At 41.2% G+C, this 26,520-nt stretch overlaps 1 protein-coding gene across 2 annotated transcripts in view; it reads left to right on the top strand.

Annotated features, from left to right (window-relative positions):
- Positions 1-214: 214 nt before the first annotated feature.
- The window catches only part of UbcE2H (ubiquitin conjugating enzyme E2H), a 36,645-nt gene continuing 10,339 nt past the window's right edge, over positions 215-26,520 (top strand). Inside the window, exons 1-4 of one of the 2 annotated variants that reach the window (XM_067133225.1) lie at positions 215-477; positions 8,470-8,546; positions 12,216-12,383; positions 21,123-21,251. In XM_067133225.1, the coding sequence (XP_066989326.1) occupies positions 425-477; positions 8,470-8,546; positions 12,216-12,383; positions 21,123-21,251 (427 nt within the window). In that variant the 5' untranslated portion in view covers positions 215-424. The remainder of the gene's footprint in view (positions 478-8,469; positions 8,547-12,215; positions 12,384-21,122; positions 21,252-26,520) is intronic. The other variant, XM_067133224.1, reaches the window with a different exon arrangement.

Genomic DNA, 26,520 nt, shown 5'->3' with positions numbered 1-26,520 from the left:
CTAGAAACCATTAATAGCACGATAATCAAAATGTGAAACTAAAATGGTCCCACATAAAAAAATACGCTCGATATCTTAAAAGATAAAAGCTCTAATATGGCGTTGCTGCCTGACGTACGTTCTGTCAGACTATACGGACAAAACACGAAATAAATACATTAAAAGCTCACGACGACTAACTTTATTTACTCATTTGCAATAAAGTCGTCAAATTACAATTAAAATAAAACTTTTTGTCGGGAAGGTGACCCCAGCGAACGCTCCCGGAGGGGGAGCGACTTTCAACCCGCTGCGATTTTTGTGTATGACGTCATAGATCTCATCAGAAGGTCGCCATTGTTAGCAAGTGTAAAGGTGCATATCTGCCTCGCTCTCCACAGGACGAAGGTTTTAGGGGCGTTTTGGCCCTCTCGGATCCTCCAGGATGTCTTCTCCAAGTGCAGGAAAGCGTCGCATGGACACTGACGTCATCAAACTGTATCCTTTTACTTGCGTCAAGGGAGAAAAAAAAGGTTTTCAATTTGTTGGGGAGAGAGAGAGAGAGGATTCCCTATCTCTCTCTCTCTCTCTCTCTCTCTCTCTCTCTCTCTCTCTCTCTCTCACTCTTACTCTCTTTCTCTCCTTCTTTTCCTTTTGCTTTCTGGGTGAATTGGGATGAGGGTCTCTCTCTCTCTCTCTCTCTCTCTCTCTCTCTCTCTCTCTCTCTCTGACGCCTTCTCTTAAGAATAGAATTTTCTGCAGCGGAAAAGGGCCTCTCTCTCTCTCTCTCTCTCTCTCTCTCTCTCTCTCTCTCTCTCTCTCTCTCACCCGAGGGGCATTTCGTGGCGTGACCCATTGTGACCTTTCGCGGACACCCATTTTTTGAGGGACCAAATCGCCCCCCTTCACGCTCTGCAATCGTGGATTTTTTCGGGGGTCCGAATACGCATAGGCCTCGATTCCGCAGGGGAAACTGGTTCTGTTCTGCAGCAGTCACCTGCCACCTTTAATCTGCCCTTCCTGAAAGTGGTGCCCTGGGGTCCTTCTGAGGGCAGGGTAGGCTTGAAATTCGGTTCTGTTGCAAGGGATGCCCAGGGTATTGGCTTTCGAGAGTCCTGTCGAAAAGTGCAGTATCGTTGTTCTGGGTCCTGGGGTACTTTTTAGGGTAGCCTGGGTCAGGCTTTTCGTATTTAGATTAAAAGGCTTCGGTTACGAAGCCTTGTGGCTGTTTTGTTCCGTTGTTGGGGTATTTAGGCGTGAAATGGAAATGTTTAGTCATTTAGGGATGTTCCATCAAGTAGCCTTTGTCATCCTTTGTGAAGTGTTTGACGTTCTGCCGTTTTATGTCCGTTTGTCCCCGTACGAAGTATTTGGCAGCACTAAGGTGTCCTCGAAGTGTGTCTGGGTGTCGGGTGAAGTAAATTTCTGCAGCTGATTGATATCTCGGACACTTTCTTTGTTTTTGAGCAATTCGTGTCGCACGATAACAAAGAAGATCGCACTGTGTTGTAACGTGGCCTGCTTGCTGGTGTATCGTTGAAGTGAACGAGTCCTTTCCTACAGCGAATGCTTTATTTCGCTCGCCTTTCTCCATGTGTACGCTGTATGTTCGATTTTGTGGGTAACATGGATCCTCAACAAGGCGTACTTTGTTACTGAAGTTGATTATGTACAATATTTTCACTTGCCTTTGTTGAGGTGTACCCCATGTGTAGGAATTTGTGGAGAAATTAGGTTCTGAATGAGTGTTACTTTGTTCCTGAAGTTGTTGTTGTTCATTCAAGCAATTTGTCTTTGTTGGTGTAAGGTACAGTTTCTTTCAGTCTGCTTGTGCATAGTGTGTTTCAGACTCGTTTCGTTATTGTCAAGCCCAAACAAAGATTTTTTGTTAGCTAACTGTTCTCACCAAATTTTAATTTAGGCCTAATGTTATGGTTGCCACAGTAGTTTTAATTAGGTTTGAGAATTGGTTGTAAATTGATTTTGTTAGGCTTGGGATTAAATACAACTATTTTTGTGTTCCAAACTTTTGTACTACAGCGTTTGTCTCATTTATTTTATTGCAGCTTGCGTTTGCCTCTTTTGTTCACTCATAATAACAGTAAAATAAGTGAAGCAGGCTACTAATTCACATTTGCAGAATTAATAGCCGACCCTGAAGATTTGCATTTAATGGAATAGTGAAAATTTTGTGCAGAATTGGACATATGTTTGGTTGAAGACCTAAGTGAACAAAGAAATAAAAGGCAGAAGTACAGTACTGCAACTACAGTGGGTGTCAGCTGATCTGTCATCTGAATATTGTCTTCATTGACATTTTTTCGTGGCAACACAGCTCATGATATCAGTTGCTGATTGGCGTAATTCCATCTTATTTGAATGTAAACAAATAGACTTTGAATCCCTACTGAAGCACTAAATATATGGAAAACACATGGTTATACATAAACAAAAAGTGCAAAAGTATCTTTAGGTTTGTTACGATTTCTTCGAAGTATACATCTTATTCATACTGCCAGTGTTAACATATTTTTCTTTGTAAATTTTTCATTAATTGATAAAAGTCATTAAGTCATGAATAAAAGACATGACTGGTATAGTCAGAACTTGCCGAATTCCTTTTTAGTCATAACTTTGCACACTTGTTATTGTCGTTATTTCATGCTGACCTCAATACAATACTAACTTTCCATATATTGCTTGTCTTATGAAATGAAGCGCACTAGAAATCACGTCATAAGAATAAAATGGGTTAGACCTAAAGTGTACTGGGAAAGGAGGGGTAATACTACAGTAGTTCTTTAAAATTCTGGTAGAACAACATTAGAGAACTGGCCATTAACAAAGCTGGACTGTATTATATGGAAACCATGAGCCTGTCAGTGTGATAAATGTTGAAAAAGATTGATTTAAAATGAAAAATTATGTATTTTTAATGTGCTTTTCATATATAAGCCTAAATTCTATTTCTGTGATGCTGAAAGAACCACTTTAATCCAAATGGTTTTTTAAATATGGTTCTGCCTTTTCTCACATTCAGCAATTTATCAACTTAATGTATTGGTCTATTATTTTGTTGACATTGATAGACCTCATGAGTGGTTAAGGCTGACGTGAGGTAAAATCTGCATAGGCCTCTGTACAAGAATGCATTCCCCCTTCTTTACTGAATACTGGAAAAGTTTAACATCATTGAAAAGTATTCGTTAATCAAAATAAGAGAAATTAAAAATCTGTTACTGAGGTGTGTTGAAGGATGTGTTTTTCAACAGTGCAGATTTCATCTCAAACCAGTTAACAGCAATGGAGAATAGATATGTGATGAGACCAAGCTCAACCTCAGTGAAAATCATACGCACTTTTTGATGAGCATTAACCTCTGAAAGGGTAGGGTATATTATTAAATGCTACCATTTTTATGTTAGAAGTACTGAATTTTGTCAGTTAGTCAACAGTTTGAGAAAACGTGTAGGCTTAGCCCAATGATACGATGCTTTAAGGCAATGGGGTCGCTGTTTTTTCTCTCTCTCCTGCCCCAGTTGTTTGTAACTCTCTGCATATGTTTGCTTCTCTCGTCTCTTTCATAATCATTCATCTGTTATTCTCTCTTGTGTCGTGTCGTCCCTCTACCATTTTTCTTTCATCCTCTGCCTATGGGCAGTACATCCCACAGTGTTCTGTGACCAGAGGTCAATGATTGTTAATTTTTTGAGGGACAGAGGAGTTCAAACAGTATAATTCTGAAGGACATGATAAAACCCAAAAAACAGTTACAGGCAGTCCTCGGGCTAAGGGGGCGTCCGTTTTAGCAGCGCGCCGTAATCGGAAAACGCCATAACTCAGAACGTCAGCACCTACAGCGCTTACAGTGCTTCAATCTGAGTTACGGCACCGTAACTTTAGTCGTTACCCGGAACCAATTTTTTTATGAATATATTTGAAAAAGCACCATAAGTTGGAGCTGCTGTAACCTGATGATTACCTGTTTTACTATTACAGTAAACCCCCCGTATTTGCGTTCTCATGTTTCGCGGACTCACGTATTCGCGGGTTTCTCTGTGGAACATATCTAGCCATCATTCGCGGAAAATTCGCCCATTCGCGGTATTTTTCACTGAGAAATATTCACTAATTACTGTATTTTCATATTTTCATGAATAAATGCTTTGTTTGTGATAAAACTATAAAAATACTCAGGTATAAACATTTTTACAGTGTTTTTCTTGGTTTAAGCTTTTTTCTTGGTTTAAACTATCAAAATGGGCAGTTCTAAGTGTTTTTAGATGGGTTTTAAGCATTCGCGGATTTGACCTATTCGCGGGGGTGTGTGGGACGCATCCCCCGTGAATACGGGGCGTTCACTGTACTTAAATTTTTGTCAATATTTCCAATTTACTCCCAACGTGGGGCCATACAGTAGTTGTTATGGATAGTAAATTTAAAAATTTAAGTAAAAATGAAAGGCCTTACAGTATGTTATATGCTCCTATGAGGGTACAAACCTTAATCTTTATACGGTAAACCCCACGTATTCACGGGGATGCCTACCGTACCCCCCCCCTTCCAATGACTAAAATCCACGAATACTTAAACCCCTCAGAAACACTTAGAACTACCTATTTTGATAGTTTAAACACAAAAAAATGCTATAAAAATGCTTATGCCCGAGTATTTTAATAGTTTTATCACAAAAAGTGCATTTAGTCATGAAAATACAGTAATTGGTGAATATTTCTCAGTGAAAAATACAGTGAATGGGCAAATTTTCCGTGAGTAATGGGTAGATACATTCCACAGAGAAATCCGCAAATATTGAGACCACGAATATGGGGGGTTTACTAATGTGGAGTTAACCTTAACATAACTATTTCCTCTCCTGTCCTTCACAACTGCCGTGCTGATAAGACACTCGCTTGTCACGTGAAGTGTGTCGTCATTGTTCTCACTTGGTCAAGAATGCCCACAATAAGCCTACAGCATCTTTTCCTCAGTAGCATCGCTTCTGATCCTATATGTATTGATTTTCCTTTATTTTTTTTTTACTGTATTTTGTTCTTACTCCTCAGAGTGCTCTCTCTCTCTCTCTCTCTCTCTCTCTCTCTCTCTCTCTCTCTCTCTCTCTCTCTCTCTCTCTCTCATGTCTTGCAACTTTTTAAATTGTTGCTCCAGCAATGATTACTGTTGCTTATTGTGTGCTAAAGTCCATTTTTTATTACATATTTGTAATATTTTCAAGAATTTGCCAGCTGATTTCTCCAAATAGAGATGGCAGTATACTGATGGTATTTACAAGTAGTTATATGGTTGATGCAGACTATGTAACTGTCAGTATTTGCCATTTAATTCTTTCAATAATTCTCTCAAACATGCTGATGGGTACACGACAGTACAGCCATGGTCATTTCTTATAGGCGAGTTTTGTACGTCGAAGTAGAGCATCAGTTTCCAGCTAGTTGCTGAGAAAATCTGTGGCAACTTTGGATGGGTTTGGGAGTGAGAACTAGTACACCTATTGTATCTCCTATGTTGTTCTGTTTACAATATGTTGTAATTGCCTTTTGGTTGTTTATTGTCTGCAAGTCTCGAGTGCTGTTATTGTTGTAAGTTAACAAGACCACCAGGTTACATCACTAGACTGTTGTTGGCTTATCCAAAGGATCTGTTCTCTACTGAAAGGTAATAATTGGAGCAAGACAAAGATAAAGAAACCTCAGGAAACATTCATTGGTGTTGAGAGTTAGTGTAAAGTCTTCTAGGATAAGGTGTTTGGTAAGAGTTTACTTTAAACACTTTTACTTAGTGTTTTCCCAGCATGCGCACTTGTATACCAGTCTGTTACTGTTTGGGATCTTTTTCAAAAGTATAAGAAAAATGTTGAGTGTATAAAGGATACTTGCCATCCTTTTTTGATCTTCACATATGATGACAAACTTGCAACTTCCATGGAGTGAGATAATTTGAAGTGGATGACATAGTTACTATAGAAAGTTGGTTCTTCCCCCTTTTGTCATTAAAAAACTGTTCTCTTGAAGTTGTAACAGTACATGGTTACCAAGGGTGATATTTTACCCCAATTAATCTGATTGTTTACCATATTTAACTCAGGAATTGAACTCATAGCTTTTTTAGAACATGTCCAGCATTTGAATGTCTCTATATTTCTCCTAGTCCACACTGCTTTTTCTTCGGCCTCTTTTCATCTTGGTATACATTGCGTATTGGTGATTGAATATAGTTCATTAATTTAAACGTCTTTGGTCTTTGCTTTTGTTCCAATTCATCTTTCATAAATTCTTCACTGACTTATGCTACCCAAAGAATTTTCTTTTTTTCATAAATTTCAAGGAAGTTTCTGATTTCACAACTTCATAAAGACTTCCAGCATGCATGGACTGTATCAAATTTCATTTTTTCAGGGTTTGGTTTTGCCTCAGTAGTCCCTTGGGGGACAGTCAAATACCAGCATTGTCTGTGATCAGTAGAAGGCAAACCTTTCTCCAAATAATTTCGATTTCAGGGATGAAGCCCGATTTAAAAAGTTGCCTGAGCAACATGGTGAGGGCACTTTTTCCTTCAAATGGCTTAATTGTGTATGTTGATTTAGCATCTTCCAGAACCAGTGTGTTTCATTGCAGCTGAGAACTTGCATTATCATCAACAGGTCTCCTGTTGTTTTTTAAAATAGTTTTTTTTAGGCTAGGTTTGGAATTCAAGGAGCCATCCTATAATTCCTGCAATTTGTTTTTCATTTCATCCAAGAATTAGTTTAAACATTATCATTATCAAGACATTTCCATATGATGCAATATGCTACCATCCACCGGAACAATTCATCTGTTATTCAGTCTCCAATCCCCATAAGGGGGTAGTGCTGTCAGTGCACCTCATGCGGTTCACTGTAGGCGTTACTTAGATTCTTTGCAGTGTCCCTTCTGCTCCTAGCTGCAACCCCTTTCATTCCATTTACTGTACCTCCGTTCATATCCTCATACTTCCATCTTACTTTCCACCCCCTCCTAACGATTGATTCATAGTGCAACTGCTTTGAGGTTTTCCTCCAGATACACCTTTCAAACCTTTTCATTGTGAATTTCCTTTTCAGCGCTAAATGACCTCGTAGGTCCTAGCGCTTGACTTTTAAGTTCTATACAGTATTCTATTTTACTCTATTCAGTGTCCAATTCCCAGTTTCATTTCAGTTAACCTTTGGTCCTCACTGCAGTTGTAACTTTTGCAGTTGTGGTTGCATAGCCAAAAGCAGTGTAAATTGAAAAAATGTTTTCCCATAATTGATGATTTTTTTTGTGGTATTTTTGTTCCTCCTGCAAAACTTTAAACATTTTCTCATGTAGAGCCCGATTTTGACAGCCTCTCTTGGGTTGGGCACATTTGGAACCATCACTGCAAATGCACATTAGGTCTACATTCCCTCAGCTGTACGCTAAATAGTACTACATATGCTGTAGATACTTGTGTATGACTACTCTCTGTGGATGACCACAGTGGCGAGAGAAGGGGAGAAGATTTGCAATAAAGCATTGCAATATTCTGGAATTTTTTATATCTTTAATATTCTCTATTAACACACTAATAAATCTGCAAGTGCATTTTGGAAATTTTCCAGATATCATCTTTGGTTCATTCAAAGCTTTTTATGGTCAAGGTGCTTTCATTGTCCTTAGTACAGTAAACCCCCCGTATTCGCGTTCTCACGATTTGCGGACTCACGACACACGGATTTCTCTATGGAACATATATACACATTATTCTCGGAAAGTTAACCCATTTGCGGTATTTTACACTGATAAATGTTCTCTAATTACTGTATTTTCATATTTTCATGACTAAATGCACTTTTTGTGATGAAACTATTAAAATAGTCTAGTATAAGCATTTTTAGAGGGTTTTTCTTGTGTTTGAACAATCACAATAGGCAGTTCTAAGCGTTTTTAGAGGGGTTTTAAGTATTCGTGGATTTTAGCTATTCGTGGGGGGGCTGTGGTATGCATTCCCCGCAAATGTCGGGGTTACTGTACTCCTTTGCCTGTTTTTGAGCTATACATCTCTTAGGACATTGGCACTATTGTTCTGCTTGTTGTTGGGCTACACACTGACTAGCAACAGAGGCCTTTATGATTCTTTCATTAAGCAGTGGCAGAGTCTTTTAGCTGTACTGTATGTTGATGTTAGGAAGTATGAGATTGTTATTGGTCTTGTTAATTTTAGTCCCATCTGTCATTTACTTATGTTTAAGCACATTATTGTGTTGGATACATGCTTGAGAGTCTGAATATCTCTCTCTCTCTCTCTCTCTCTGAGTGAAAGAGATAGTGGAAAATGGGTGCTATTAAATGTATTTAGTTGAATTTTAACATAGTTGGCACACTTAAATGATCTACGGTGGAAAGCAAATCAAGATATTGTAATAAATTTGTTAGATTAGAATGATGTTTTCTTGAAGTATGCACTTTTCCTTAACCAGTGTGTCAGAATCGAGAAGAAGCATGAAGTAACAATGTTGAATGGCCTCAATGAGTTCTGTGTGAAGTTTTACGGACCAAAAGGCAGTAAGTTAAGAAGATTTGTTTTTGAAGGCATTTAAAAGAATACAGTACTTAGTTTCTGAGTTATGAGAGAGTGTCTTAATGTTAGCTAATAATTTACACATTGGTTAAAAAATCCACTGTGCTGTAGAGGTAAAAACACACACACACACACACACACACACACACACAAGAGCTTTCGAGAATCGAGCAGGTTCTCAAAAGCTCTCTCATGTATATATACTGTATTTCTAAAATATACATTTACTTCTACAACACAGTGGATTTCTTCACCATTTTAATGACTCAGGACATTATGAGATTTTTATGAATTTATGCATTTTTGGTACATTTTTAATATATATGTTTGGGAATTCAGGATCCCAGTGTTGATTGAAAGTTGTGTAGAATAAGGGAATAGTTCGCAAGAGGTAGTAGGCACGTGATTAGATTTTCAAAATCCTGTTTGTATTTGCATAAGTTTTGGTTGTTGAAACTCTTGGATACTATTATGGTATATTTCATAACTGCCCCAGTTTATTCAACCCCATGGTTAGTTTTTATATTGACCCAAACCACTGACACCTATGTTTCCAAAAACAGAGCTCCAGTGTTGTCTGCAACCCAGAGCAAGGAGAATACTGAACGTGTTAACACAAAAGTTTCCTTGTGTACTTTCGATACGAAATGTACCCAGTGGACCAAATGTACTGTTGAACAAAATAGACCATAAGTGTCTTAGGTGCTTAGAGCTCAAAATGTAGTTGGTGAGGCACCAAAAGGGAGTGAAAACAAAAGTCTCAGGAATTCAAGTGATCCTCAGGGATCTAACTCAGTGTCTGAAGTGAGCCTAGTAAATTGGACAGATGTTTTGTACCTGGTGTCCCAAGTACACCTGAGTACAATTTCTGTCCAGTTGACAAAACACAGTACTGTACTCTGTTGTGAAAAATGATTTACGCAAATCAGATTTCTGACTATTATTTGACATAACTTTCAGTACAATGACAATACTGTACCTGTATACAGTACTCTTCGCAAAAAAATATCAAGCAGATTGTTAGTGATATTTTCTGATAGAAGAAACAAAATTTTCTCATGAATTTTTAATGTTAAAAATCGGGTGATTGATAATGTTTACAGATCCATTTAAACAGCACGCAAGGCCTGTACTACTCTGTGCACCAGAAATGTGGGCGCTGGCAAAGAAAATAGAGATTTTATATGTGACTTACCCAGTAATTACAAAAGTATTAGTTTTCCACATACGGCAGCCTAAATTCAAATTTCGCGGCCAGCGCTTTGATTGATCAGTGTAGGTGCATAGTACTGCCCCCTAACACCAATACTGGGAACAACTTAGCTAACCACCTCATTCTGTTTTCTGCCGTACTTGACGAAACATTGAGTGCTTACAGCAGCTTGTTCTTATTTTCCTGTTATCACCGTATTTCAGTAGTACAGGCAGTCCCTGGTTATCGTTGGGGGTTCCATTCCGACAGCGTGATAAGCGAAAATCGGCACTGCCGATAACCGGGTATCAGCACCAATAACCAGAGATTGGCACCTTTATGCATTGGCACCAATACCTGATTATCGGCGCCGATAAATGGAAATTGGTGATTTTCAGCGCTGAAAATCACTTGACAAGCTCTGTAAAACCTGATCGCCAATAACCGGGGACTGCTTGTACCGTATTACTCAACCACCAGAACGTGTATTTCATAGCCTTTGAGCCGAAATCTTTCAGGATGCTTCTTGTCTTTTTTTGTTATTACCTTGATTCAGATTCATCAACAAGCTGGCTACTTGCAAGTCACCAGCAATAGTTTGGTCTTAAAAAGTAATCCTCGGATGTTACACTATTTCTTTAGGCCAAAACTTCTATGTTTATGTTTTGCTTACGGGGCTTAGGCTACGTGCAGGTCGCCGGTAAATAATTGCCTTGAAAGTGATTCTTGAATATCACGCCATCCCAGTAGGCCAAAAACTTTTGCATTCATGATTTGTTTACTGGGCATAGGATACATCCAGCCACTGGTAAATGATTGCCTTAGATGTAATTCTTGAATGTTGCATCACTCTGTAAGACCAAACTTGCTTTTAGGATTAGTTTACCAGCCATAGGCTATTAGTAAGCTACTGGTAAATAATTACTGTACCTTAAAGTAATTCTTTAAATGGTGCGCCATTCCTATACGCCAAACATTTGCGATTTATTTTTTGTTTATTGGGCCAAGGCATTGCAAGCCTCCAGTAAATTATTTTAAAGTAATTTTTAAATGTCACGCCATTCCATTAGGTGAAAACATTTGTACAGTAATTTGTTTTGTTTACTGGGTCTGGGCTACTCATCACACATTCCTTTGCAAAGAGCTAAAGAGTATAGGGGCTGGAATGTAGTAAGGAGAGAATGGTGCGTAGTGTTTGGCTGCGGTGGCCTTAGGCGGAAATGTTCTTGACAGCCAAGTATTGGCTACCAGTTCTTGCATTGGCAGTATTTTGGAACGTCACAGAAGGTTCAAATGGCCCCGACATACGAAGATATTTTCCTGGTGTCACGCAATTGTGAACATTCCACATCTTTAGCTCCTGGCCTCCATCGCTGGTCACTTGCGTCCACTAGTGGTGGGCGTATTTGGTTACTGGATTCGATCAGTAATTAGAGAGTAAAAACACATTCTTCTACAATATTGGAGTCGGATTTGCTTTGATACTTTAATGCCAAGACTACTTTTTTTTATATAAATTTCTCTCTTAGAAGATACACGTACATTTGTCATCTTAAAATGCACACATGTCAGGACATATAAAATGCTAATGTTATTCATACATTTTATGCATGTTTTTATGCCCAGATACCAGAAATAGCTATAAAAATATAAAAAAGTAGTTAGTAATCAATTACTAATTGATTATTTTTCATGAAATTAATCAGTAACCGCAATTACCAAAATCATTGAAACGCCCACCAGTAGCCTCCACCCGCCTCCTGCTTCCTCCTGCCACCATGTGCACAGAGCAGTCACCCCCTGCCTCCACCTGCCTCCCGGGCACAGCTTGGCACACTTTTTCTTATAGCAGCCCCTTCCACTAAGTGCCGAACACCATCTCCACCCGTATATTTGACAGATATTGTGATGTGGAACGAACGAATTGGAAAACAAGGACATGTTCGTTGCATGGAACTCGTATGCCCTACGATGTTCAGTAAGTCCTACATCCAACCCCCCCCCCAATTTCTCCAAGGTATTTTTGAGGGCAATTGGGATTTGGTAAACACCACGTGTTTTCCTAATACTATTATTATTACACACTAACCTATTTTTAATTGTATTTTTTTTTTAATCACAAGCTATTTGAATATGCTTTTGGTAACTATTTGCAAGATAATAGGTATTTTCCAATTACAGATTATAAGCAATGGATAAATACTTAGTGTTTTGACCATATTAGGATTACCTGTTGCACTCGTACCGTGATATATTGGTTTTGCTTTGGAGATAGCTCGTTCCATAATGAGAACGGGATACTTCAAACCTTTAAAAACACTCAATTCAACGTACTTTGCAATCCAGTTGTATTTAGAAGACTTGCATACTCTCACAAAGTGTTAATGTAAAAGCAGCCTTGCATTCATTATGAAGTACTGTACAGTCTGTGAGGTGTTTCTAATAAAATTTTCCCTTTCAGCCCCATACGAGGGAGGTGTATGGAAAGTTCGGGTGCATCTGCCCGAGCATTACCCTTTCAAATCGCCCAGCATTGGGTTCATGAACAAAGTATACCACCCGAACATTGACGAAGTGTCGGGGACTGTTTGCCTGGATGTCATAAACCAAGCATGGACTGCATTGTATGGTAAGTGCAGTTGTTTGCTTGAAGCTGGCACCTTCTAGCTATACTGTGCCTTTCAAGGTAATTACTAGTAGTTAGCACCGTTGTGCCTTAAGAGTTCTATAGATTTTATCTTATGAAGTAGCAGTATATAACAGGTTTTCAGATTTGTTGCAGACTGTCATGGTTGTGTTTTGAAGCGCTGAATTGTTCCTACACGATATACAAACCCTCAGCCTTTATTATAGGAATTACTTTCAGCGCAGCTGGAAACCGGCCGTTAAACTTTTAACAAGGTGGTATGGTAGTTAACTACCAAACGACCGGTTGGGATTCCGTCCCGCATGGTCCGTAGAGCACCACTTTACCTTCGGCCGAATCGTGGTGAGGTTGCGCTACACTGTCCTCTGCCCTGCTTGCCATTGTTTTGCCCTGTTTACTTCTGTGAATATTGCTTCCTTTCCCAGTGGGATTGTTTTGTTTGTTTTTCCTTGTGTTTATGTGTTTGCTTTAGTGAAATATGGATAAGCAAACATACAGTAAGACGGTGCCTAAAAGAAAGTGCCCTGGTACCACGGAGAAGGCTTGCAGCCATTACCGCTTGGCTTTTGATGTACAGTGCCCCCCTGGTTTTGCACGTTTTACATTTCCGCGGTTCACTTTGTCGCGGGTTTTTATGGAACACATCATTCACTTGTCTGTGGGGGAAATTTCACTAATTTGTGGATTTTTCTTTGGGCCATATCTCTAAATTATCACTAATTTCCTTTTTTTTTTTATTGTAGAGCAACACTAATTATTCAGTATTTACTGTATTTTTTCATTCAAATGTATGCATACTGAGAGAGAGAGAGGGAGAGAGAGAGAGAAACTTCGGTTTTTACATTGAAGTCTAAGCACAATGTAAAGGGATTCTGTAAGTGAAATATTTCACTGATTTTTTTCCATTAACCCTTAAACACCGACTGGACGTATCGTATGTCGACTAAAATTGTCTGTCGGGTGCTGAGTGGACGTACCGTATGTCGACTAGAAAAAATTTCAACCTTCGGTCAATTTTGACTCGACCAAAATGGTCGAAAAACGCACTTGTAAGCTAAAACTCTTACATTCTAGTAATATTCAATCATTTACCTTCACTTTGCAACAAATTGGAAGTCTCTAGTACAATATTTCGATTTATGGTGAATTTTTGAAAAAACTTTTTCCTTACGTCCACTCAGTAACTCGGCCGAAAATTTCAGAAATTCTTTCGTCATTTTGTTGTAATTTTTGCACCATTTTATATTAGCCGTTACATAAAGCTTTATATATGAAAATGTGCGCAGTTTCATGTAAAATACACCGAAAAACAACCCATGGTTGTAGCTTTCATCAGTTTGGAAATATTTTCATATAAATCATGATGTGCCAAAATTTCAACCTTCGGTCAACTTTGACTCCACCGAAATGGTCGAAAAATGCAATTGTAAGCTAAAACTCTTACATTCTAGTAATATTCAATCATTTACCTTCATTTTGCAACAAACTGAAAGTCTCTAGCGCAATATTTCGATTTATGGTGAATTTAAAAAAAAAACTTTTTCCTTACATCCGCGCGCGGTAACTGCCGAAAATCTCAGAAATTCTTTCGTCACTTTTCATAATGTTTGCACTGTTTTATATTAGTCGTTACATAAAGATTTATATATGAAAATGTGTGCAATTTCATGTAGAATACAACAAAAAATAACTCATGGTTGTAGCTTTTATCAGTTTTGAAATATTTTCATATAAATCACGATGTGCCAAAATTTCAACCTTCGGTCAACTTTGACTCGACCGAAATGGTAAAAAATGCAATTGTAAGCTAAAACTCTTACATTCTAGTAATGTTCAATAATTTACCTTCATTTTGCAACAAATTGGAAGTCTCTAGCACAATATTTCGATTTATATGGTGAATTTTTGAAAAAACCTCTTCCTTACGTCTGCGCGGTAAGTCTGCCAAAAATCTCAGAAGTTCTTTCGTCACTTTGTCGTAATGTTTGCACCGTTTTCCTAAGAGCCGTTACATAAAGTTTTATATGTGAAAATGTGTGCAATTTCATGTAGAATACAAAAAATAACTCATGGTTGCAGCTTTTATCAGTTTTGAAATATTTTCATATAAATCACGATACATAGAAAAAATTCGACCTTCGGTCAACTTTAACTCGACCGAAATGGTCGAAAACTGCAATTGTAAGCTAAAACACTTACAGTCTAGTAATTCAATCAGTTACCTTCATTTTGCAACCAACGGGAAGTCTCTAGCACAATATTTCGATTTATGGTGAATTTTTAAAAAAAACTTTTTTACGTCCACGCGTTACGAATTCATGCATCATTTTGTGGTAATATTTTCTCTGTGTTGCTTTGATCATTTTACAATTTGTTATATACCAAAATCATCGCAATTTAGTGTACAATACAAAGAAAAAAAAAACTCGGTAGCTTTAACCGTTTTGCTCACAGCGCGATTTGTATACAATATGACATTTTTTTTCACGCTGTCATACTCGTATATAAATATTGAAATATACTCGTATTTGTACGTAATCACGAAAATACCAACATGATGTACCAAACTTAGCATTTTGTTTTGAGGTACATGTCCCATCGTTCTAAACTACCCACGTATTTTAGATGCTCTATACAGTACAGTACTAGTAATATCCTAAAATACGTACCTGTACAGTAAATGTTTCAAAATCATCTCGCAACACAGGAAAATATCATTATACGTAGAGTGTACGCCAGTGCATTACAGTATGCACAGAACGATGTGCAAGTTACGTAGGCCAAAGAAACTCTGCATGTCTGGATGATAAGGGATACTTAAGAGTAACACTTGTAGGCTGGTACTACTTAATTTTCCAACATGACTTTGAAATATTAGGGTGTTCTGGGATGATAGTTTGAGATATATTTTATTTGAACTGCCAGTTTTGGCAATAAACTGTTAAAATAGGCAGTTATAAGCATTTTAGGGGTGTATATAGCCTACTTAACAGTGACAGTAGTAGGGGATTACTGTGATGTAAGGTTACTTTGGGTGTTTTGGGAGTATGGTTTGGAGTGTATTTTTGTTTGAAATTATATGAAATTGTTTTATTATGATAATTTATTGTATATTTTTGTTTGAACTGTCAAATTAAGCAGTGAAATATTAAAATAGGCAATTCTAAGCATTTTAGATTAAGGGGTACAAGGAATTTGGCAGTTATAAGCATTTTTAGAGGGAATTTTTGCATTTCCACTGTAGGTTCTGGAACCTATCCCCACATCAAAAGGGGGAGCACTGTAGAAACCATCACCACAGCGGGTTGGTAATCACTCTTGGCCTGCCTCTCCTGTCGGGACCGTCGGTTCCGACTGGACAGGTAAGGGTACTCGCTTCCTCTCTCCTGTTCTCTCTACTTCCTGGTGGTTTACTGGGAATCGTGAGTTAGATAGAAGTGCCTGTGATTGGGACTCCTCATCCAGTCACAGCCCTACCGTGAGGACTCAAGAAGCGGGCAAGGTTCTTAGACCTACCCATTCGTATGCCCAAGTGGTTGAGCAGAGCTGGGGGTTCTGGCAAGGTTCTCCCATCTGCAGGGAGAGTACCGAGGGAGGCCTGTGAATTGGAAGACTTGAGGGTCCTCTGCCCTGAGACGCAGATTCTCTCAAGATACAGAGGACCTTTTTGGAGACCGTTGCATTAATTTGTCAACATAAACGATCTTGGGGAAGGGTCATGGCTATGTCCATCGACCGTCCTTCTGGCCTAGAAGTCTTCTGGGGTCCTAAGGAGGAACCCAGAGCTTCCATCAGGTTAACTCTCTTGTCTCTAGGGAGGAGAGTCCCCTTTGATCTAATTGCTCGGCCAAGCTACTTCCCCCGCCACTGCGCTTAGCTCCGGGTCTGTCGCTGCAGGAGCTTGGGGCAGAAGACGTAGTCTTTAAGCAACAGGAAGCAGTGGGCCTGGAAACCACTGCTATGGCAGCCCTCCAGGTAGTCCCCTGGCTGGACCTGTGGTCTCTCAGTATCCAAGGTTGCAGCCACTTATGGGTCCATCAACCCCTCAGAGGACTCAACCTTCGGGAGACTGTGCCAATCTGGTGGTAGGGCTATCTCCTATCTGGCCCACCAGATGTCAAACCTGTGGGCGAACTTGGTGCTGAAGAGGAGGGACGCCGTCCTCACTCAGACCACCAAGCATGTTGCCCCAGACTCGGCTTTGGCTCTGCGGAATGGACCGGTGCTGGGTTCTGCCTCTCTTGTCTTGAGAAGAGGTAGATGTTGGGGTGGACAGGCATCATGTCAAGGATAACAACCAACTTGTCCACCAGGTAGTGACAAAGGGCTCTGGGTCTTCGCGTATCACTACATCCCGACCTTCAGGGATGTGCCTGTTGAGCCATTGGGCAACATGGCAGCGACACAAAACCGAGACCTGGGTAGTGGATTTCCTTCTGGAGGGCTATCTACTTCCCTTTGAGTCTCAACCACCCTTCACCGACACACTGGTCCGATTCCACTCTTAAATACTTGGCTCGCCAGAGGACCTTGCTCTCCGGGAGGAGATTGCAGTGATGCTGAAAAAACGTGGAGAAAGAATCGGTGGTGGAGGCCAGTCATCGATCTCTCTCCATTGAACCGATTTGTTTCCCAGACTCGGTTCAAAACAGAAACAGCCTGTTAGGTTCTCAGCTTGGGCCCATTCACACGGGATACGTTTGTTGAGGTATCTCGATGACTGGCTAGTCTTTGCAAAATCTCGTCTGCAGATGCTCCAAGACAGGGATCATCTTCTTGAGTTATACTGCGACCTGGGGGTTTTGGTGAATCTTGAGAAGTCCAATCTCATACCCAAGCAGAGGATAAAGTACCTGGGCATGCTGATAGATATGGCAGCAGCAAGAGTTTACCACTTGGACTCTTGTATCAGCAGGTTCAGGAAGCAGCGCAAACATTCCTGTCCCGGCAGGAACAACCAGCAAGGCTGTAGCAGGTAGTTCTCGGTCACCTGTTGTCCTTGGAGAGGCAGGTCCCTCATGGGCAGTTTCACCTTTGTTCTCTCAAGTGGAGAATGAAAGAGTTCTGGTCTCCAGCATGGGATCTTCCACCTTTTCCCATCCCTCTCTCGCAGAGGGTGAGACAGGACTTAGCCTGGTGGCTGGACAACAGGAACCTCATAATAGGAGTGTATCCCCCTCCTGATATGCCTCTGTTGTCAGATGCTTGGACCAAGGGATGTGGCGCACACCTGGAAGAGCTGTGGATTTCAGGTGTGTGGAACTGAGATGACAAGCACCTTCACATCAGTTTCCTGGAACTAAAGGCGGCCTTCCTGGCCCTCGAAGAGTTTCAGGATCGAGTGATGGGACACTCAGTGGTGTTGATGACCGACAACACCACAGTAGTGGTATATGTAAACAAGCAAGGAGGTTTAGTGTCTCTTTCGCTGCACCAGTTGACAATGCAGGTGCACGAGTGGTCAGTAGCCCACTCCGGTAGAGCCGTCAGCCAGATACATTCCAGGCAAGAGGAATGTAGGGGCAGACAAGCTCAGTCGCCGGGGTCAAGTGATAGGGACAGAGTGGTCCCTCCATGTACATGGATATCTTGGAAAGGCTATTTGATCTTTGGGGCCCCCAGTCGATTGACTTGTTTGTTACTTGGCACAACAGGAAGCTCCAGGTATTTTGCTCCATCATCCCCGACCCATGGCCTGCAGCAGAGGACCCCTTCCAACACCCATGGGAATGACGTGGATGCTTACGCCTTTCCACCATTCTGTCTGCCTCGTCTGGTGATCAACAGGGTAATGATCACCAGGAACCTCAGAATGACCCTTTTTGCTCCGAAATGGCCACAAGCACATGGTATCCAGACCTGCTAGCCCTTCTTGTCAAGGCACTGAGAGAGATTCCCCCTCACAACCTGTTGTGTCAGCCGCACGTAGAACGTGAAGTCGCTTGCACTTCACGACTGGAGACTATCCAGCATCTCTTGTGAGCGAGAGGCTTTTCCCGCTGCACAGCAACAGAGATCTCTGGATACCTGCGACAGTCCTCTGCTGCAGTCTACCAGGGGAAATGGGCCATCATCTGTGGTTGGTGTCATGGATAGGGTGTCTCCAGTCAGAGCTACTGTTCAGCAGGGAGCAGATTTCCTCGTCTTCCTTTGCCGAGAGAAGCTCCTCTCCATCTCAGCTGTTAAGGCCTATAGGGCCACCCTGGGTTTAGTCCTACACCTGAGGGGCAGGGATATCTTCTCGCTGGAGATATCATTGTTGATGAAGATCTTCAAACAGTCTTGCCCTCTCAAGGAACCCAGCCCCCCTGCGCGGGATGTGACTCTTACTTGGCAGCCTGACTCGTGCACCGTACGAGCCCTTACGAAAGTCATCAGACAGGGATCTGACCCTCAAGACCGTTTTCTTGCTAGCCCTGGCATCAGCGAAGAGAATAGGCGAACTGCATGGACTTTCCTTTGATGTGAAGGCACTCGAAGGGATGGGGATCGCTTACGCTCGATTTCGTCCCGAAGGCTCAGAATCCGTCGGTCCCTGACGCCAGATTCGAGTCCTTTACGATCCCCTCACTAGAGGACTTTGTTGGCAATGACCCAGACAAGATGCTACTGTGTCCTGTTAGAGTGCTGTGGTGCTATCTAAAGAGGACTTGTGATCTCCGACCTGAGTATCGATGACTTCGTTAGCACTGGCTTGACCAAGAAAGAGGTGTCCAGGAACACTATATCTGTCATATCTTTCTGGCTTCATGAGACAACCAAACAGGCATACTCCATGTCGGTGATGAGGACCACAGTATGTTCCAGGTAAGAGCTCATGAGGTCAGGGGTATTGGTCCATCTCTCGCATTCAGAAAGAACCTGTCAGTTTCTCAGGTTCTGAAGGTGGAGGTGTGGTCACGACAGACCACTTTCACCTCCTCCTACCTTCAGGATATTGCCCACAAGTCCCTGGACACGTTTTCCTTGTGTCCTGTGGTGGCTGCTCAACAAGTTGTGTAGCTCACCCGGCTCCTCTAAGAGGACAGGTAGCATCTCACTGAAGGTGTATGGTTGCGGAAGAGTGTGTGTTTGCGAGTGACTGGCCCTGCTCCCCTCCCTCTTTCCTTCAACCTTACCCTCCCCTACTGGCAGACGGTAGGTTTTCGAGCCGTCATGAAGTTGGAACGGGCACCGATGCAGGTGAGTTTTGTATAACAGCTCCCATTCTATATTCTGTGGATATACAGAAGCAAATCCTTCCCTCTCTCTTGCAAGGGGAGAGAGGGACAGACAATGTGAACCCATTACTTACACTTGGCCTTATCATTGTCCCCGACACAAGATTCAACTTTGCCTTTTCTCCAGTGACACTGCTTTTATACCCAACTATTCAAGAGATTGCCCAAAAGTCTGACAATTAAACATACAATTCCTATACTTTGTTTATTATGTAAGAGGCACGGTCCTCTTCCTTGATCTCTTGACCGGGAGGAAGACCTGGGTGTGGCAAAGTACCATTCAGTTCAGAGACTTAACTCGGCTTCTTTCCTCCAAGAAGTAAGTCTTCCTACAATAAAGACTGAGGGTTTGTATATTGTGTAGGAACAAATGACAACTTTTAAAAGTAATTTGTATTTTTCCTGAGGTCTTTTTAGTTAAATGCCCACCTCAAGCCACCACTCAAGCTGACACCAAGCCTGGGCCAAAGGTAAAATGACAGTCTACAGACCGGGCAGGCGGGACTCTCACCCGGTTGTTCGGTAGTCAACTACCAGACCACCTTGTTAAAAGTTTAAGTACCAGTTTCCAGCTGCACTGAAGGTAATTCCTATAATAAAGACCTCAGATTTGTATAGTTGGGAAAAATACAAATTACTTGTAATATTTGTCGTATTGCTGGCAAGTAGCTGGTCAACCTGTCAGATGCTTTGGTTCTCTGGCCTTCTGACAAGTAACAAAGACCCTGTAGTGTAGCCCACACTTGAGCAGTAAAGATGCCCACAGTAGACTAATCATTTCTACCCTCAACTAAACTGTACTCTACACGTATCTTCTAACAGAATCATCAATAAAAATATGTTTAAGAAGGTGGCTAGCAAAATAAGCTATTAAATTGATTAGTAGATTCTGATAAAGCAGAGATCTACATTTCTTAATTGTAAAGATGAAGTTGAATTACACATGTTATGGTTCAGAACATAGCTGGTACAGGAGTAGCTGGATGGAAACTGGTAGAAAGGTTCAGGATATGAAAGAAAGACATTGGTGAATACCAAGAACAGATGGATATTTAGGCAGAAGGTGCACTGGAACTCATTTCATGTCTCAGCCTCATAGAGGGGAAAGTCCTGACATAAATGTTAATGATGGTATGTTCAGGGAAATTATGTAGGTGTAAAATGAGGTACTTTATTTTGATTGGAAATAAGAGACAAGTTGTTAGCTTTTAATTTTGTGGTGTGCACAAACATTTTTTTCTTTTTTCAGAGTGGTTGATGATTATCAGGAGTTGTATTTGGGAAATTTTTAAGATAAAATAAAATGACAAGATGAATTACTGGATATTGCAATGTCTGCATTGCTTTGTGTTAGTCAAATTTTTTAACCCCTACCAGAATACTTATTGTTGAGGGATTATCGTCTGCATTTTACATTTTACATGTTTAGATTACTTTCATGAACTGTTAATTGCTAGAACAAGTAACAGATTAAGTATAACTTTTGAATTTTGCTTTCCAGATTTGTCCAATATCTTTGAGAGTTTTCTACCGCAGCTGCTAACGTACCCTAATCCCATCGACCCATTAAATGGGGATGCAGCAGCTATGTATCTTCATAAACCTGAGGAGTACAAGAAAAAAGTTTCAGGTAAGTTAACTTATTTCATATTATTTTGGAAACTTACACTTGAAAATTTTACTACTTGACCAATAAAACCTTTGCAGAAATTTTCACTTGAAAACTGCGTTAGTGCTAATGTTGTGGGGAAGAATTATGATATGAAAGATGAAATTATACAACACAATTCAGGACAATCTCATGTCTCCATTTCACCAGCTCTTAGTCAAGAGTTTTGACTAATTAAACCACTCTGTAAATGATGGTTCAGTGGTTGGCTGGTTTCTTCTGCTAAGCTTCGTAGTCTTGTGTCTGTGTTTTGTACAAGTAACTAACTAGTAACTACATGGCTATTAGTTTCTAACTATCGCAGCAACTTAAAATTTGAAATTCGCGGTAATGTTCTATTGTTTTGGTGTAGGTAACTAGACCCCTCCCTCTTTCGAGGAAGAATTTGTACAATGCAGCTGAAGAGCTCAATTCGTTTCTGCCGGTGAACGACTGATCATCGGTTGCTTGAGCAGCTCTAGTGTGAAATTTTTACCGGCTCGTCGTGGCTTTCGCCGCCTTTGGTGAAGAATTCCTTCGTTTTGGTAGTGTGCTAAGCATTATTAGCTTAGGTTCGATTTAGACTCTGTAATTTGCTGATTACTTTTTTATGTCTTGATTCTTGTTTGACTAGTATCCGGTATTATAGCAAAGGCTGCAATACCAGACTAACTTCAGTTAAATATGACTCACACACTATGTGTTGCCATTGCAGAGGGCAGATTTGTTCTTTTGACCTTGATTGTGAAGAATGTAAAGATTGGGATCAGGGGAAGTGGAAAGTTTGACGCTCACCTTGACAAACTTCAGAGAGACAGGCAGAGAAAGGCGGGTGCCAGAGCTAAAGCTAGGGGTTTAGCCAGCTATGTTTCATCTTTGAAATTGGATGTTGCTAATATACCTGTTCCTTCTACCCCTGTGACTGCTTTTTCCCCCATTACCAGCCCTCCGACTTTTCCAGCTACTCCATTACCTGGCTCCCATTCTTCCAAACCCAGTGCCATCACCAGCCTCAAAGCCAGGATAGACCAGAAATTCGGTCTTTTAGTGAATACCGTAACCCAAATTGGGTCTTCTGTTAAGGCCCTGGCAGACCAAATGAGTGTGATTAATGTCGGTGCAAGTGCAGTGTCAGTGGAGGAGGTAACTACTCGTCCCAGTGATGCATCTAGACAAAGGTCCCTGTCAAACTCCCCTAAACCTGGGAGAAGGCAAACCGGAGGTCCAAGGGAGGTCGGTGGGGCTTGCCCACGGTTAGTTGCCTCCTCAACCAAGCCTGTTGTTTGTAAATCCCAGGACTTGATGGACAGCCGCTGGAAAGGCGTCCATATGGATGTGCATGCTTTGTCTTCCAGTGACTCGGGCTCCAGTGCAGACAGAGGGCATAGTAGGCGCTCTTTGAGTGTCTCCAGGCCACTGAAAAGTCTGTTCCTTCTGCTGAGTGCATTTCTCCGCTTCCCCATAAGCTGCCCAGGGAACTAGAGCACAGTCCACTTCCCTCCTGCAATTTCTGGATTAGTCCCGATTCTGGGTCTCATGAGCCTTCAGTGGCAGAGCTCCAGTATTTGGCTCCAAAGCGGTTTTCCTCCTCGAAGAAGCTGTCCGAGCGCCCAGTTTCCGAGTGTCCAGTTTCTGAGGACGGTGTCCAAACGCCCAGCTTCAGTGCATCCAGTGTCCGAGTATCCAGGGTCAGAGTGCCCAGTGTCAGAGCGTACAATAACCAAACGCCCAGTGTCCGAGTGCCCAGTGTCCAAGTGTTCACCTGTGTACTAGTATTCATCTGTATCTGCGCATCCACCTGTGTCTGTGCGTCCTCCTGTCCGCTTGGCGCCTGCAGTAGCCAAGCATTCGGTGCCACTACCTGCTGTTACGGATCGTTCATTGGAACCTATCCAGCACTGTTTGGATAATATTTTAGGACTTCTGCAGAAGTACCCTTCATTGAAAGGATCCTCCAGACTTAGCTCCTTCGTCTATTCGTCTGATGAAGAGGCAATTGAGCAGGAACAACCTACTTCTGCGTATGCGGCTCTCCTGAAATACTTCTTGTTCTGCTACCCAACCTTTTTCACTCCAGAGTCTTCTAGGCTGCCTAAAATGGTTCATTCCTCCTCACCAAGGAAAGCTTTATCCAGTATTGATGGCTGGCTAGCAGAGAAGAGGGATCTTGGTAAGGCTGTTTTTTGTGCCCCTTCCTCTCGCTTGTTACAAAGGAGGTATCTGTCATATGCCATTGGGAAGATCCTTCCTTGGGAGTTTCTGCCTTTTCCCAGGGGGGGGGGGACTTCTCCAGTCTAATTGACTCTGCATGTAGGTCAGCATTTAACTCTGCCAAGATTATGTTCACATCTTCGGAATTTGACCGTTTAGTTCGGGACATTTTTAAAGTCTTCAAGGTCTTCAACCTTAGCTAAGAAGATTGAGGACTGCAACATCCTTCAAGAGAACTCATTGGTTTGGCTAGGAGTTCTCTCGTGCGCAGATAAGGCGATCAGGGTTGGCTCCCAAGATCTGGCTGCCTTATTTTCCATGGGAGTACTCATAAAGAGAGAACTGTGGTGCACATTCACTACAAAAATTGTCACTCCTTTCCAAAGGTCGGCTCTCCTGTTTGCGCCCTTGGACCAATTTGCATTGTTCCCTCAAGCTACAGTAGACCACGTAGCAGCAGACTTGTAGAAGTCAGCCCAAGATCTGCTAGCGCAATCTACCAAGCATTCCTAGGAGTCAGGACTTGGTATAGTAATACCTCGATCTTACACAATTTGAGTTGTGTGAATTCACAGACGTGCGAAGTTTTCATTGGAACTTAACTAATTGCCATAAACAATTTTTTCACAGACTCCCAACATTTGCACGAAAGTGTTTGTTTACATTTTGATGTAATTTATAAGTTTTCAAGCATTTATGTGTAAATTAAATAACATTAAATATTAAAAATAATAATTCTCTCTCTCTCTCTCTCTCTCTCTCACACACTGAGATGAAAGAATTTTTATGGTTACATGTAAATGTTTGTTTTGTATGATAAATGATTTACCTAATAATAAGTACTAATTTTCAAATATTAATAAGATTAATAAGGTTATATAATAATTATTTTTAATAGTAATAATGACAATAATAGTAATAATAATGTTGATGATAATAATAATAATAATATAACTGCAATTAAAAAATTTTTGCATTTCTGTAGTAAATTATGTGGTATTTTAAACATAATTTCCCAATCTTTTGTGAAACCTTGAAGAGAGGGGCGAGGGCAAAGCTGTCAAATATGTCAATTGTTGCCCACGGCGTGTCTAAGGGTTCCTACATTCTCTCTCTCTCTCTCTCTCTTCTCTTCTCTCTCTCTCTCTCTCTCTCTCTCTCTCTCTCTCTCTCTCTCTCTCTCTCTCTCTTTCCTTCTTAAATCATGAATTTCCATTTTTGATATCCAATGTAAGAATAATTTCTCTCTCTCTTATGTTATTCTCTCTGTCTCGGCAATAATTCATAAATAATTTAACTTAATATTTTAAGTAAGGACAGTCTCTCTCTCTCTCTCTCTCTCTCTCTCTCTCTCTCTCTCTCTCTCTCTCTCTCTCTCTCTCTCTCTCTCTCTCGTAGTTAGCACTCGCACATTTTTAAAACTTATTATTTCCCTGTATGTCTTTACCTGTACAGCAGATTGTTTAAATTGATCTAATTTTATCTGTACTGTCTACGAACTGTATATACACTACTGTGGCAAATGTGTTCTAAAACATAGACATAATAACTAAAAGTTGTATTAATCCAAACAAAAAACACTTTGTTCATGAAAAAGCATTTCAGAACAGAGAAAGATGTAGAATAAAGAAGTTCCTAAAAACAAAGTTGAGAAGACTTCTAAAAATAGATCAGTCAGAAGGAGTGAGAGAGAAATTCTCTTTCAGCTCTTATTTTGTCAGCCTGTCAGGGTTTGTATTTCTTTTAAATGTTTACAGTAACTAAATTTTACTTTAAAGTTTTCTAAATACATGATTAGGGTCATATTTAGTGTTTATACTCGAGAAATAAGCATTTATTAGCATTTTTAGAAACTGCCAAACTTAGGTGAAAATTCGCCTTGCGCAAGGGGTTCTGGAACCTAACCTCATGTAAGTTGGGGGTATGACTGTACTTTGGTCTCGTTCAGTGCGAGAACAGCCTCCCCGCTTCAACTGCAGCCTTTTGAGGTGGCAGAGCTAAGCTTCAGCCCAGCCAGCGCATGAACCTGCGGTCAGCCCGACCAGTCAAGAATTTGTCATCTAAACCTCCCTTCAAGTGAGGATCCTGTCCTTCATGTTCCTGTGAGAGCCAAGCTTCTCCATTTTTGGGACAAATGGGAAGCCAGGAATCAGAACCCTGGGTAGTGAAAGTCCTCAAAGAGGGCTATGCCATCTCATTCAGGGAGAAACCTCCTTTAGTGTCCTCACCCACCCATCAGCCTAACAGCCTACTTGGTAGGCTCAGAGAGTTGTCTCTTCCCTACTTTGGAAGAGAGCTGTAGAGGTGGTGGAAGACATAAACACAGAAGGTTTTTACAGCTGACTTTGTTGTTCCAAGTTATCGAGAGGTTGGAGACCTGTCCTGGACGTCAGCATGCAGAATTTCTTTGTTCAGGCAACAAAGTTGAGGGTGGAAACAAACCATTCAGTCCTGTCAGCCATTCACCAGGGAGGTTGGATGGTGACCATCGACATGCAGGACGCATACTTCCATGTCCCAGTACATCTGGACTCCAGGAAATATCTGAGGTTCGTGTTCCAGGGCAGAGTTTTTCAGATTTTGGCTCTATGCTTCCTAAGTATTCACATGTGTTCTTGCCCCTCTGGCGAAATGGCTCCATCTCATGGATATTGACACCTGTCTGTATTTATACAACTGGCTTCTATGGTCCCCCTCAAGTACAAGATGCATGGAGGACCTTCAGAAGACTCTTCTCCTTGCCCAAGAATTGGGCATCTTAGTCAAGATACTGAAGTCGCAGTCAGCCTCGACTCAATCAACTCTTTATTTGGGGATGGGGTCATTCTCTGAGTTTTCGGGCTTTTCCGTCCCATAAGAGGATGCAATCCTGCCTCTGGAAAGTACTAAACCACTTCTCTCTACCATCCTTGCTCAGCCAACGAATGGCACTCCTGTATGCTGTGCCACTGCCTCTGGTGGTCCCTGTGGCCCTGTCTGCTCCTGCTGTGCCTCCTGCCCCAGCTGCCTGGTTGCCCCTTTCGCCGCTGCTGACATTCCT

This window comes from Macrobrachium rosenbergii, chromosome 33 (genome assembly GCF_040412425.1).
Source record: "Macrobrachium rosenbergii isolate ZJJX-2024 chromosome 33, ASM4041242v1, whole genome shotgun sequence".
Classification (NCBI taxonomy): domain Eukaryota; kingdom Metazoa; phylum Arthropoda; class Malacostraca; order Decapoda; family Palaemonidae; genus Macrobrachium; species Macrobrachium rosenbergii.
The sequence above is the reverse complement of the archived record's forward strand: the minus strand, read 5'-3'. Positions and strand labels throughout refer to the sequence as shown.